At 47.8% G+C, this 15245-nt stretch overlaps 1 protein-coding gene across 5 annotated transcripts in view; it reads right to left on the reverse strand.

Moving 5' to 3' along the window:
• Positions 1–1808: 1808 nt before the first annotated feature.
• FN1 (fibronectin 1) overlaps positions 1809–15245 on the reverse strand; it is a 52449-nt gene continuing 39012 nt past the window's right edge. Inside the window, exons 32-46 of one of the 5 annotated variants that reach the window (XM_082763240.1) lie at positions 14774–15043; positions 12743–12930; positions 11566–11653; positions 11239–11415; positions 10855–10944; positions 10466–10645; positions 9734–9823; positions 8815–8914; positions 8448–8679; positions 7763–7901; positions 6412–6576; positions 5115–5240; positions 4437–4543; positions 4075–4185; positions 2829–3670 (exon numbers count right to left, since the gene is read on the reverse strand). In XM_082763240.1, the coding sequence (XP_082619366.1) occupies positions 3596–3670; positions 4075–4185; positions 4437–4543; positions 5115–5240; positions 6412–6576; positions 7763–7901; positions 8448–8679; positions 8815–8914; positions 9734–9823; positions 10466–10645; positions 10855–10944; positions 11239–11415; positions 11566–11653; positions 12743–12930; positions 14774–15043 (2138 nt within the window). In that variant the 3' untranslated portion in view covers positions 2829–3595. Of the gene's footprint in view, positions 2790–2828; positions 3671–4074; positions 4186–4436; positions 4544–5114; positions 5241–6411; positions 6577–7762; positions 7902–8447; positions 8915–9733; positions 9824–10465; positions 10646–10854; positions 10945–11238; positions 11416–11565; positions 11654–12742; positions 12931–14773; positions 15044–15245 lie in introns of those variants that run through there. The other 4 variants (XM_082763238.1, XM_082763239.1, XM_082763237.1 and 1 more) reach the window with 4 other exon arrangements.

Raw genomic sequence — 15245 nt, forward strand, 5'->3', positions numbered from 1 at the left:
GCGATTTCCTCAAATCTTGTCGCTGTCTGGATTAAGACAGTAGCCCAGAATGAAAGTGGTGTGTTACTCAACAGGCGTAGCTTGCCTGTTGGCTGTGTTAACCCCAGCCCTGGCCAGCCTGACTGCTTTCCACGCCACTGCTTCCCGTGGGGTATCAGCGATAGAGTCAGTGTGGTTTTCGTTAGCTTATGCCTTAAAATTTGGGTTTGGGACTCTTCCACTGTTCTTCCACTCCTCGCTTGTCTTTTCTGTCACTCTGCTTTGATCAAAGCTGGTGCGTACCATGCGTGAGGGTCCCTCGGGAATCTGTTAGCCTGTTCTTCGTCCTGATACTCTAAAGCACCAGATAAAACTGGGACCGGTAATAAGCATCGGGCCAGCTCCTGTGCTGATGTGGTCTTGCTTCACTTGCTCTTTGCTGTCTTTGAGGAGCTGTTGTTAGATTGTTACCCATTGATTAACATCATCCAGGTGAGATTTTTGCATCAGGTGCCAGTAAAGGTCCAACTCTGGTGGTATCTGCCCAGGGTCTGTGCTTTGCTACCTGGGCTGAGCATGTTTCAATCCTCTGTGCATGCAATTTAAAGGTCTGTAACAGTTCCTCATGACGTGCACCGATCCCCACCGATGCTAGCTGAACGAGTTGCTTCTCCCTTTGATACTTGCAATGATGAAATCTAACTGCGCAGCTCTGCTCAGCATCCCTTTTCCATAGCACACGGAGATAGGTCTGCTCCCTTCACTGGTGTTTTTTGAAGAGCAGGCTGCTGACAGGCTCTGTTTTGCACCATCACCATACGGTGCCTTGCCCCTGGCAGGTCCTGTGCTGGCAGCAAGAACAGCTCCCAGAAGCGTGGACATAAGCAGAGGGCAGGGCAGAACCTCTCAGCCTTCGCAGTGAGCAGGAGGGGATTTCTTTCCTGCTGTCAGGCAGGAGCTCCCTTCATCCCTACCCAGGCAGCTGACCCTGTCCTGAGCGTGGCTTGGGTCGGACATCGCTTCATCCTAGTGCTCTGGAGGATTTTGGCTATAAATTAACACTGTTGTGAGGCTCAGCTGCTGGTCTCCTGCCACTTCGTGCACTACGGGCTGGCTGAAGCAGGGACCCTGCACAATCTTTAGTTCCTTTTGTTGCTGTTTCTAGCAGAAAGGCAGCGTGGCTGATGTTTGGGATCTCACACGTCTCTACTGTCTGTGCTGCACTCTGCTAGCGGGTATCAAACGTAACCGAAAGTAAGAGACTCAGCTGAAGGACAGAACAGCCAGCATTGTGCTTATAAACATCAAACAGAAATTCTATCAGCAGTGGGAACCCTCGTGTTTTAAGGTACAGGCCCTCTCTGCAGGGAGCTTAGGCAAATGCAGTGTTTAAAGCACTTTATCCCATAATCTTTCCTCTGTTTGTGGTGTTACGAGTGATGTGGCGTTACAGGGAGGAGATCAGATGGACTCCAACTTGAGTTCAACTGAGCAGCTCCTGTGTGCCTGTCAAGTGAGTTACTTAATGTCAAAGTGACAAAGTAGGGACCTCTGTAATTGCTCTCTGGTCCAAAATACATAGCCCTCCCTCGAGGAGGATGAATTAACAGAAATCTGTCTTAGCAGGGAAGTATTTTTCTATGTCTGTCTAAGCCGTGTTGAGTTTGCATGGATTTCAGATACTCATTTGGCTCTTGAACACTGCTGGGAGAGAACTGATTTCTGTTGCAATCATTTTACTATTTGCAAATGTTTTCGTTGCTCTATAGATAGCAATCTGTGAAAGCAGTGGCCATGTGGGTTTCTCATGTCAAGAAGCCAAATTCTATTTTCATGCTATGCTTTATTCAGTCCAGAGAAATCCATTGACTTGAGCAATGCAGTGCTGGCGGAGCCAAGAGAGGAATGTGGCCTGAGGAAGCACGACCAGAACCTTTAATAATGCTCTACATTTGCAAATGTTGTATGGGTTTTTGCAAAGCTGGCAACAAAGGGACTTACTGCTAATTTTGTGCATTGTAATCAAGCCTGGCTTTGTCTTTAAAAGGGCTTTTAAGGGAGTTTTAATGACACCCACCCCCAATACCACAGTAAACTTGAACAAGCACCGACCTAGGTGAGGTCTGGCTCCATTTTTGAGGCTTTCTGCAGAGGTTACTAACTGAAGGGTTTCTGTGACTGCCTTTACAGCAGTGCCTGAGGGCACGCTCAGCTGTAACTGAACAACCTCAGCTCTGGATTTTTATTTGGATTTACCACAATGCAAATGCAGCTACAGGAGCTGAGATTTAAAAGAATGATGTGATTGATAGACCACAATATGAACCCTTCAGCTGGTCACAGGTCAGTTATCTTCCATCACAGGGACAGGTAAAGTGTGGTCCTCCCCCCATCTTTAGGGCAAGGCTTGGAGCAGGGGCTCAGTGACCCAGCATCAATTTTACCCGGGGTGAGCGTGGCCTCAGCCCTTCGGGCAGCTGAAACCCTTGAGAACGTTCTTGATTTTAGGTATTTAAGGGTCTGGCTGGACTGAGGACCATCTCCTTTGGCTCAGTTCTTGGCTAAAGCAGGAATTACTTTATTTTCCCTCCCCCCTTTTCTCTCTCCTCCACCTATTCCCCCGAAGCTGCCCCCTGCAGCATGGCATACATACTCAGAGGCTCTCTGCGCTCTACTGGGACAGGGGGATGCAGCTGGAAGCCTTTAATTAACAAACTGCTCTACAAATAGTCTCTTCGTGCTTCATTGAGATGTTTGCTCCATCTTGTTTCAAGGCAATGTTACTCCAGATCAGAATAATCGTCTTCTTCCTAGATTCCATGGTAGCAAAGAGAATCGCTTAAACTATGTCTGGTTTGTAAATCTTTTTATTAAAAGAGTTGTTTTTTTTCTTTTCCACAGTAGTAAAGCTTTGGCACTTACAGTATAAAAATAATCACTGATCATAATTACACCAAATTCCTCTTTGTCAACTGCATACTAAGTGTCTTTAATACATTTTATTCCCATATAAAAACACTTGAAGGTCAGGGGAACAAAACTGATAAATAACAGTATGAGATACAAAGATACAGCTAGGAAAATACTAGGATCATTGAGAAAGAATTAGGACTGTGCATATTTTAAATATCACAGTGATTGGATTTGCTTTTCCTATCTTATTGCTGGCTGCACGCTTATGTGAAAGCAGAAGTGTTTGGTGGACTTTCCTATCTCTAAACTTCAGTAATGTCGTACTCAAATGTTGTTTGCATAGCACAGGAACCTTTAATTTCTACACTCTCCCTCCCCCTTAATAGTTTGATCCCCTGCCAATTTGGGTTAGCATCCTCCCCCCTCGCTTTTTCCTTTAAATTTGAGAATACTGACTGGTATTCAACACTTTGAGCAAAAACAAGACAGTTGCTATCATGAGAAAAGTCTGAAACACTCCAAGAGTGGCGCTTGGAGAAGCTGTGAGTTGAGCTTAAGCTGGGAGAATGGCTCCAGAACGAAGGGCCATTCTCCAAAGATGCAGTTTGGCTAGCATCACTCCAGTTTGGATGGTAATGGTGGCAGACAGGTATTTATGCTTTGGTTTGGCTGTCGCCCTTGCCGCAAGAAGTCTTGCTGGATGTTACTTTCCCCGTGGATGTTGTGTGTCTGCCTGTACATCTAGGGGCATGAAACACTCAATGGGGCAGTTGACATTCTGTCGGGAGGGAAGGAAAGCAGTTAGCGCTCTGTCCCGGGAGGGCAGACACTCGGGGGGGAGCTGCTGGGTGCCAGCCCGTGCAGCTGCTCAGCTTCGTGAGCACAAAGCAGGGGCTTCACAGCAGCAAGGAGACAAGGACATCACTACGTGCACTACTGCCAGAGCATGCAGGCATCTCCCAGAGCTGCTGAGTGCCACTAGAGCCCCGCTGACGCTGTGTGTGGAAGTGTGAGCTGGCCTTTGGTGAGCAGAGTGGTGGTTTGCTTTATCAGTAGCTATCAGCCACAAGCACAAAGCTGCATGCTCCTCTCAGCCCCCAGGCCCTGCCCAGACCCCCCCCCTTCTCTGTGCCCCGGACCGGCCGCGCATTTTGGGAGGGCAGAGGAGGAAAGCATACTCACGGTGTTGGTGGCCTGGTGGTATCTCTGTGTGAACTGCGTGTAGGTGTGGCCGGCTGAGCCTTCGGGGGCCACCTCCACGCTGGGCCGGCGGCAGTTGTCACAACGCCAGCCCTAGGGAACAGAACACCAGTTAGACCTCACACACGGGAACAGCTCCACCACCACCGAGGTTGTTCCCTTTTTATACCACACAGGCCCTGAGTCCAAGGCCCTACAAGTGGTTAAGCTCTCCTACTAATTATTTTTCTTCTTCGCCGGGCCTGTTTTGGCCAGACAGTGAGACACCATCTGACCAGAAACCCGACAGTCCTAAGACTGCTCTCCTCACTGCACGCTCGGCGTGCCAAGTCCCTCCTGCTTACCTGCTGTCCTCCGTAACAAGTGCAGGAACAGATGGCCCCGAAGTACTCCTTCTGCCACTGCTCCCCGACTTGGTACATTTTCCCATCATCGTAGCACGTGGTCTCATCTGTGGAGAAACAGAACTCGGTTGCAGGGCCCGTGCTTGGCTCTGGCAGTAGCAGAGCTCACAACGGGAGCCTCTGACCAGAGGCCTGCTGGCTGGCATGGGGAACATCAGTCATTTCTGTAGCTCCCTAGACACTTTCAACTAGACCGTGAGGGTATTTGCCTGACAGGAGCAATGCTGTTTAATTCATGTTGCTGAATCCAAAGGATCTCCAGGTAACAGGCCCTGCAGAAGTGTCCTGTGCTGCTGATTAGGGCAATCTGTACCACTTAGTGAGGTGACACATCCCTAATGTGTGGCTTTGGGGTAAAGGCAGGCAGGCACTGAGTGTGCTGTGACCTGAACTAAGAGGGTTTTCTTTGTAAGCATAGGATTTCATGTGGAGTGTCATGCTTTCAGCTCCTGGGAGAACAGATTAAAATCTGTTCCCAATTTAGCCTCCACAGCTTGGATCTAATAACACTGATACCCTGCTTGCCACCATGGCAGTACCCAAAGTGAATGGGAACAGCCTTGAGATGGATACCGAAGCTTCCCAAATTGGTGCTCTTAACAGCAGGAAGTGACTTACGAGGTTCACACTTGAATTCTCCTTTCCCATTTCCAAGGCAGGTGCAGCTCATCATCTGGCCATTCTCCCCCTGCCGGTCCCACTTCTCCCCGATCTTGTAGTTCACACCGTTATCGTGGCACCACTCTGGAGAAGGCAGAGGAACATAAGCAGGAGTTACCCCATGTGCTGCAGTAACACAGCAGGAGAACCGCTTGATGTTGTCTCAGAAACCAACAGAGGGGCAAGAGAAAGAATCCCTTCAGCTCTTGTGGGTCCTGAGGACAAAATCACCTCCAACAGTCACACAGACTCCTGCAGCTTGTAACTGGTGAGGTCTGTGACAAGTGGGAAATGGGCAGAGCCTCTTAGGAAAAGAGTAAGATGTGACAAAGATTGGTGTTGGAGAGGGCTGGAGAAGAAGAAATACAAAGTAGGAAGGGAGAGAAAAATATTTTTGAACAAATATCCAGTAAAACTATCACAAACTGCAAAAGAAAACCAGGGGTGAGGCATGTGTATCAAATGATGAAATATCAATATTAATCCAGTAAAACAAATGTCTCCCCTGCAGTCACTCTGAGTCTATGCAAATTGCAGAAGTGCCCTTTGTGCTTAGCTTACTCTGCAATTTAAATGCATCGGACGTGTTGTGTTAAACCACCACAGATTTTTGTTCCATGCCCTTGCATGAAACCTGAAACTCTTCCATGTAAGCCTTGGTCCTGCCAAGACCGCACCTTAGAGCTGTGGCAGTGGCATTGTCTGCTCCATGGTTTCAAAGAGCCAGTGAGAGAAATCAGAGAACTGGTTCTGCAAGATGCTTTGCAAAGCAGGATCTGGACTTGCTGTAATACCCACTGAAATCCACACAAGTTCTGTCTGGCCCTCTGCAACATAACTGGGAGGTGAAAATTCAACCAGAGTTTACTATTCAAAGCTGTCTTCTTACATGGCTACTCAGATATCATCATTTAGGCACCTTGTCTATCTCACATTTATCTACCCATTGCCTAGAAAGACCTGGAAAGGGTAGGAAAATAACAAAAACATGTAACTTTAGTGGAAAAAGTCATCATATATCAACACCATATTGATCACTGCTGATGCAATGAATAGCAATGCTACACGAGTTGCACAGCTGAGAAATAATCAGAGTTTTCCATCACTAATAATGATGCAAAACCCTGATTTGGTTTAAAAACTGAAGAGCCAGTGGTCATTTGCGTCATGTTTGGATCAGACTGGCTGTCAAACATGCCCTTAGAGCTCAGGGGGGTTAGGGACAGGGAGGGGTGGTCAGAAGCCAGCTACTCACTAGAAGAATCGCATCTGAAATGACCACTGCCAAAGCCTAAGCACTGGCACCAGAGCTTAAAGCCAGTTTCTGATAACCGCTCCCACTCCTCGCCAATGGAATAGAAGGAGCCGGTGAACGTGTCGTAGCAGGTGTCGTCAGCCGGCTGGTTGAGTCCTTCAGACACTGGAAGGGAAAGAAAAGAAACAGGCATCATACACAGCAACAGGAGCTACTGAAAGACAGAATGATTTTCACTGAATATGTGCATTTTTTTCCTTAAAACATCGTGGTAGTAATGGAACTACCCCACGGGCACACGCCTGATGACTCTGTCAGCGGTTCAGACTCCCTGCGATTTATTTTCCATTTGCATGTGTCAGAGCAGTTGAATGAGAAGAAAAGCCGACGTGAAGGCTATTTTCATTTTGATTTGCCAAGTTCCAAGCAAGTGTGAGATTTTGCATTTGCTGCTGAGAAGCAGCAATCTGACTTAGCCTGTGTAGGAGAAACGTGCTGTGAGATGCTGGGGACAAAGGCAGGGGGGTGGTGGCTGCATGGGTGCTTTCGGGGGGCATTTCAGACCCTAGCTTATGGTGGGGTGGTGGAGTGGAATGAGACCTTGTTGGAGAGACAAATTTCCTGCCTTCTTTTTTGATCTCAAAATACACAGGATGAAATGGAGGGAGGGAAGAAACGACTGCTGATCGTATCCCTGTGCTGGTACAAGCAAAGTCCAGGTCCCGCAGGGTGTGTGTGGGCTCTGGGCTTTCCAGCTGTGGCAAGCGCTGCCTCTGCCCACAAGTACTTGTGGTTGGTCACGAGGCTGCTAAGTGCAGCCTGTCTGTGCTTCATCAGCATCTCTGCAGGCAGCCTGCCCTGCCACTGGACCTTCAGGACAGCCCCGTGGTGCTGCTGGCTAGCCAGCACAGAAGCAGAGGCAAATGACTGACGGAGCACTTAAACTGGCCACCGGCATCCTCCCACGAGCACACTGTGTTACTGTGACTGCAAGTCCTCCCTGCTGGGCAGGAATCTGCACCACCAGCAGGATCCCTGACTTCCTTGGAGAGCTGCAAGTGCCAGATCTCTTGCCCTTTCTCTCCAGCACAGACCCTTGAGGAATGTATGGAGCCTCAGGGCACGTTCTCCCTAATCAGACAACTGATCAAAACAGCTGCGGTCACACAATCAGTGGGGCAGCTATCCAAAACCAGCGGACCTTACAAATTACTTGGCCCAGTTCCCTGCTGGCAAAGGTTCCTTTCAGAACTATTCTCGAGCCAGGGCACCAGGTACTCACTTCCTTGATCAAAGAAAGTGAGGCAGGTGCAGCAAAGGCTTACTTTGACTCCACAGAGCTTTCACTTACCAGTATTGCCAACCGTGACTACCTCCTCCAGCACCTTTTGTCTCCGGTGATCTTTCAGGGCTTCCACTATGATGTTGTAGGTGGCCCCTCTCGTAAGGCCGGTGAGCGTAGCACTGGAGGAAGTGCCGGGGACCCTGAACTGCAACAACAGCAGTGGCACGTCACCAAAAAGGGAAGAGTGGTTACTCCTCAGGTGTCACCCCGCTTACAAGACAGACATGGTGTTTAGATTGACTTATGCACTGTACTGTGATGCAGCCAGCTTGTTCCCCTCAGTGAGATCTTCAAACACCACTGAGTTCATTATTTTGGGCTGTGGTTTGTGATGGGTAAGTTATCACCATTTCAGGGAGACAGAAATGGAGGGGGAGAAAGGAGACTGGCTAAGCAAGTCTTCGGCTTGGAGGAGCAGAACCTGAGTCTTCGAAACTCTTGAGCAAATTCCCAGTTGTCTCCCTGACTACCCCTTTCCCTGGTGAAACGTTGGTACTGACAGCATTGCAAGGGCTTTGCTTTGGCTGTTTTATCCTGTAGCCTCTCAGTGAACGAGAAGCATTTATCCTTCCTGCCCTCAGCTGCATTAATAAGTCTAAGCCAACCCTGCCTGCCACCTTTAGCACAGTAAAAGGATGGAGGGCCCAAGAGCGAGTCCAGCACCATCCCCGTGCTCAGGCAGTTCGCTTACCTGCAAAGTGTCTTCATCCTGGCTGACGGGCTGACATGAGATGATGTACTCAGTGCTCTCCAGCAACGGCCTCCAAGAGATGGTGGTCTGAGAGAGAGCCTCCTGCCCCGTGCTGTCGTTGCGCCTGGGCCCCCGGGAGTGAGGGTAGGAAGGTTCGACGATGATCGGCACTTGGTACCCGGGGATTTCGATGGCTTCGTCCACGTTCGGCGGCTGCCGCCTCGACCCTGGCCTAAGGGGAGTTGCTGTGGTGGGTACAGGCCGCCTGTAGCCGTGCTCCTCAAAGAAGACTTGCTGCCCCTGGTGTCCTATTGTCTGGGGGTGCCCTGAGGTGCCTGGAAGTTGGATACCGTTTCCATTGTCATACCTATTGTTGGTGAGGTAGGGGGTCCCCTCGTCGATCGAAGGTACGTCGAGAATGTCGGGCTGGTTGGGGTGCGGTCTGGTAATCAACGTGGGAAGCTCATCTAGCCAAAGAAAGGTTAGAAGCCATAAAGCAAAGCACGGCAAATTAACAGTGGTAAATCAAACAGCTGCAGTGGGTGCTGCACACTGCTCCAAGCGAAGATTAGCAGTTGTCCCAAGATACAACACACTTTTTATGATCTCATTGTGATTACCGTGAAGGCAATGATTTCTCTCATATATATTTATATGACATATAAATATATTTATTTCATACATGAGCATAAGAAGCGTGTTGGTATGAATTTTTCATACAGCAGAGCAACAGTTTTGAACGCTGCATCCCAAGGAAGCCACCAGTGCTCAAACTGAGAAGATGTAATTACAACAGATATTCTGAGGTTATCAATTAAGAAAACCACTGGTGTGCAGTAAGAAACTAGCCCCTAGATGGCATTCAGATATCCAGAGGGTATTTTGCAGGTATCTCAACCTCAAACTGTGGAGGGGGTGAAGAAAGAAATGCAATGGGCAACAAATAAGTGGATTCTGACTTTGATAGTATAATAAGCTAGAAGGAAACAAATATTAAATTAATTATGGATTAAGTACCCAGCCCAGAATCAAGCACCAAGCGTGTTGATTTGTTCTTGGTATTCAAACATAGCCAAAAATCATTCAAATAACTTAGGAATCTCACCTCCTGCATCCTAGAAAGGAAATCCTCCTTACAAAGCCTATTTGACTCAAAAAAGAACGGCCAAATGGTGTCAACAGGATATTTTACATACTATTGCTGTTTCATTCTTGAGTTGGTATTCCCCAAGAGGGGGGCATCACCTCCTGTTAGCACACAACAACCACCCAGAGCTTTATTTTACCTGTCCTTTTTTTGCCCATCAGCGGTTCACTCTTTTGATTGTTCTTCACAGCAATGATGTAGATGACGTATTCAGTTCCTGGTTCCAAACCTAGGGAGGGAGGAAAGACAAAATTTTATATTTAAAGAGAGAGGGGGGGAAGGCCTCATGATAAAATGTGATGGTCAGCTAAGAGAAGGACAGCTTTGTTCTGTTATTATAGTTTCTAATGAGAGACAGTGGTTTTATGGGCATGCCTGTCCTATAAACACATTACATGTCTCCAATCAGATCCGCTATCAGATCTGAACAATACACAGATGTTTCCTTCCCCTGCCGCCACAACTGTTATGCACTCAAGCGAAAGAGCCCATGATTCTGGCACTCTGTCAGTCACGCATTCTGAAGACTCATGTTTTGTGTCTGCAGCATCTGCAATCCTAGCTGACAGGGTCAGATTTCAGCTTGTTCTGAGGAGCATGGGGCTGGACTCTTTGTACTGCCCCCAGAAGGCACGCAGGAACAAAGCTGGGATTTTTCTGCACAGGGAGGGAGGGAATTCCTTAGTGCTTTCTGTGCTGTGATGTTCTTTGCTGTGGCTGCACGAACTAGTGGTATATTTACGCAAGGTAAGAGGGCAAGGGGTGTTGAGAGGATGGAGTCAGACAGTTCCCAGCTACTAGTAAAAGAAAAACAACTCTTAAGCTCAAGTGCTTCAAGTGAGGAGCTCCCGAACAAAGCAGAGACACGTACCAGTAATAGTGGCCTCGGTGGTGCTGGGCCGAGGGCGAGGCAGGAGCTCCTTGGCTGGTGAGCCAGGTTTCTCGTACCTGATGATATAGCCTGTGATCTTGGCTCGGGGGGGCTGCCAGGTAGCCAGGAGGGAGTTGCTTGTGGTTGTAAGGAAGCGCAGGTTGGAAGGAGCATCGATAGCTAGGTGAAAACAAAAGGAAACCAAGTCAAGTGCAGGAAAGGCGAGCAGCTTTACCCAGACTCTCTCTTCTGAGACCCTTTTCAAACTCAAAAATAACACGTATTGCTGTGAGTCATAACATTATATGTGGTTGGATATGCACAACTTCTGCCCGCCCACAGGTGATCGCTGTATGAACATGAGCAGAGAAGTCAGGCAATGTCATTACCCGTGGAGGCATCAATCACTACTGGGGAGCTGCGTGCATTCTCGTTCAGAGTGTAAAGGTAGATCTTGTAGTCAGTGCCAGGTTGCAAGCCTGAAATGAAGTTGAAAGAAACATTAGCTTTTCTTGCAAAAACAGTACGTACACTACAAAAGGCAGCTCCAGTTAGAAAAGAATCTTCACTGCTGAAGATTCTTCACACTATCTGTTGTAACGTTAGTCTGAGGGAAATCATCTAAGAGGGAGCAAAATGTCTTTCAACAACTTCTTGGAGACTGCTCTTAATGACTCAAATATTTTTTCCTGTGTTACACACATCAAGGAAATTCTGCTACAAAGCAAGAACCCAGCACACCTGCTGATGGCCTGCTGAAGCATCTCACTCACCAGTGATAGTGTAGGCCCTGACATCAGGGCTGATGGTCCTCTGGATGGGATTCTGGCCACTTGCTGGGATGGCATCGATTTGGAAGCCGGTGATGGTCTCGGTCTTGGTTCTCCAGGTAATGGTGATGGTTGTCTCTGTGGCATCTGTCACACGGGCTCTACGAGGGGGACTAACATCTGCACCAGAAGGAAAGTCTCCTGTCAGTACTGCAGGGATTGTGAATCTGACCAGCTAAATGTTTGTGAAGGCCTTTGTTGGACAGGGTTTGATCCATCTCTGGGCCTCCCCACCCAGCACAGAATATTTGAGGAGGATCCCCCACTTACTTTCAAGAGTGGTCACCACCCCCTGGGCTGGTCGGCTGGTCAGAGAGTCCTTCAGTGCATACACACTCACTTCATACTTGGTTGCCACCTAGAACAGAAGAAGTTACACCATGTTATGACAAGGACCTGACAGGGGGAGAAATGCCCTTGCGTTTGGTAGAGCCCCATTTCTTGCTGGCCAGTTACTGAGGTATGAAACCTTAAAATCAATCAGAGGGATTAATGGGATGATTCTGACTTCCACCTGTCATGAGACATGGACCCTGGTAAACAGTAGTGTTGGTAATGCTGTTAGTGTACATGTGTGCACCCAGGAGCAGAGGAAATCCTGGAAGAAGCTTGTCATCCCTCATTTTGGGATCTCTGTGCTTCACAGCTCGCTCTTCAGGAAAAGCTAATTGCTATCCTGTTTCTCCTGGGGTTAATGGATGCCATTTGCTATGATAAGGTGCTCTTGCTGTGAAGAAAAGAGAATAGTGGAAGTTAAAGCTTTAAGCATGGTCTTTAGTCTTTGACTGCATCAGACCAGGAGTCCACTTAAATTAGAATGTATTTTAAGGCTCACTTTTCAAAATGATTCATAAAACTCCTTAAAAACAGATCAGTAGCTTTTTAAGATAGCAGGCACCCCAAGAGCAGTGATTTTCAGCATTTTCCAGTACACGAACTACTGAAATGTTTCCAGTGGAGAAGATGGCTATATAGCAAATTTAAGCATACTCATAAAAGACCTGCATTTTTTACTTACATTTTGCAGATGTCTTAGAAATAGGCAAGACTGCCAGATCTCCCATATCACAGCTTGAAAACCACTGTGTAAGGTCACTTTATCTGACCTCTTTTGTAAAAGATGAGTAAAAGCATTTTTCTGGGTTGTTGTTGATTGTGAACCTGATGATTTGCATTTGATTAAGGCATCCAGTCTCTGTGCTAAACCAGGGGGGGAGGAGGAATGCAGATTCAGTAGGCCAGTTCCTCGCCTTTTAAAAACTATGATAATGAATAGTTACAGCTGATGGCTAGCGAGACTTCAAACAGAGTCAGACCCCCAGGAACTGTAATGAGCTACTCCAGCTGAGGTTTCCAACCCAGGAATTTTAAACAGGTTCAAGTTTTAACATTTCCTTCTCATAGCACACCAAAACACACTTCTCTGCATCGCGCAAAGGAAAGTTACCATTAATCCAGACACAACAGCAGATGTACTGTCCGGAGAAAGGTTGATTTCTTTCATAGGACCAGTCTTCTCTTTGGGGTTCACTCTGACTCTGTAGCCAGTCAGACGAACGTTTGGTGCATTCCAGTTGACGGTAAGACTGGTGGGAGTTACCTGAGTAAACTGCAGGTTTGTTGGAGGTGGGATTGCTGCAGAAATCAGGATTGGCACACGGTTAGTTTGAAGGAGATGATGGTCTCAGATAAAACAGTATTTTGTCCTGAACATGAGACACTTTCAGGCTTGAAATACATGAGGGGGAAAGCAGTGTGCTTTCTGCAAACACAGGTGCACAGCACCATGGAAGGGGATAAAGCATTCAGGAGGAGATTCTCAAATCTGTGATGAGCCTTTTCTGGAGAAATAAGGAGGTCTCATTGCTTCAACCCCAAAGTTAGGTGAGCAACAACACTGAGATACAAGGTGAATGCTTTGGGAGGTGTTTACACCTGTAATAGGCCAATCTGTTTTAATTCTTCTGCCTGCCTCTGCTTTTCATCACACGGCTGGTAGTTTGGTCCTGCTTCACTTGTCTCTCCCTGTTCACTTCTAAAGCATGACTGATGTCTTACAAAAGTAAGTAGGAAGCAGGCTCAGGAATCGCAAAGAGGATATAAAAATACTGCCAAATGCAGAGGGGAAGCATTTAACAGCCACTTACACAAGTGTAAATTACTACACAGAGAGCAAGGCAATGGAAAAGCAGAGCTGTGGTGGCCATAAGGCTCATCACAAGAGGCTGTTTGTGAGCTAATATATCTGATATCTTTAAAAACAAATGCTTGCATAACACAGGAAGCATCCACTGAAACCTCTTGCCTTACTGTTTGTAATCCTCAGGCTGTAAACAGGGAAAAATATTCCTTACTATAGTGCCCCCTATTAGCATATTGCTGTCAAGTTTTCTAATTTTATAGACTGGAAATAAAAGATGTTTCTCCCTTGCTGCTTTGCTCAAGCAGAGCTCAATCTAAAGGCCATAAGAGCCAATGGAAGTCTTGAATGGCTTCAAATACACTTCTGAACAAGCCACAAAGGGTGAGCCACAGCAAGTGGGCTTTAAAAAATTACTCCATTTGCATTTCTGGCAGGTAGTCAGCCAGCTGTTTCAATCATTACAGCACTTTGCTTAGGGTTAGAGCAGCAATCTGAACACTAGGAACCACTGTCCTCATTACAGCCCTGGAATTAGAGTGCCAACTTTTCATCCACAAATGAATGGGAAACCTTTATTACAAAGGTGCTACCACGACATGTCTGGCACTGTGCAAGCTTTGTGATGAATTCCATATTGCTAGAAGTAATTGTATCTCAAGGAAGAGTTTCCTTTTCCTTTCTCACAAAGGACTTTTAAATGCTCTCTGCTCTGGGTTGGATCAGACTGGCGCATCAGGGAATGCAGTCTCCTGAACAGAGAAGGCCCTGTCCTTGTGGAGGTGATGTGAGTGCAGGGTGGGGGCATACACATGGGCTGCAGTCCTTAGGGCAGTGCCAGTGAAGGATGCAGAAGCTCTGAGACTTCTGAGTCAAACTATCTCCAAGCTTTTCACACTGATCTGCTCCACGAGGAGGTGAGGACGCTGGGGGCTGGAAGCTGCCCTAATCTCTCTGGTTTTGGTAACTGCTTTTGGTCACAGGGCCCCCAAACCCTACAGACAAGACAAGGGTGTGGAGAGAGGGTATTCCCACCGGGCACTTGGCTCCCTGACTAGGGACTGAACATCACCAATCCACTCAAGGACTGAGAAAAGGCTAATAAGGTAACATCCCTCCTTTCCCTGCAATCTGCTCCTTCATTCCAGCTGGTTTTTCCTGCATGCTGCAGGCTGATTTGGCTGGCAGCCAGATCTCCAGTGTCAGCTCCTCCTCTTGGAGCAATCACATCCCCTTTGCTGCCCCCGGGGGCTTCCCCAGGGCCGAGCACCAGCAGCACACTTTACCCAACGGGGCAGAAGCTGCCATGGCCTGCTGGGCGTGCAGTTAGAGGTGTACCTGTGGACTGGGTCCCAGTGAGGGGCAGGCTCTCCATGTCATCGTATATGGCAACGATATTGATAGTGTACTCAGAACCTGGCCTGAGGCCATGCAGCTCAGCAGTGTCTTCTTCGCCACCTGGGGCCGGCAATAGCTCATGGATTCCATCCTCAGGGCTTGAGTAGGTCACCCTGTACCTGGTGACTTGCCCCTGCGGGCTTTCCCAAGCAATTTTGATGGAATCAACATCCACCTCAGTGAATGTTAGTCCTTTAGGGCGGTCAATGTCTGTTAGGCAAATTAACGGTAAGAGGTTAAGTGATAAAAAGCAGGTTGTGGGTGAGGAAAATCAAAAGCTTCTCTATTACATGCAAAGCAGTTTTCGGTTTTGCGCGGGCGAGAGGGTACTTGATTCTCCTCTGTGCTGCACCTTGCACACATGCTTACGCCTGTGCAGAGTCAGGCTGACAGTCTGCGGGTGCCGGACAGC

This window comes from Aythya marila (assembly GCF_965140915.1).
Source record: "Aythya marila genome assembly, chromosome: 6".
Taxonomy (NCBI): Eukaryota; Metazoa; Chordata; class Aves; order Anseriformes; family Anatidae; genus Aythya; species Aythya marila.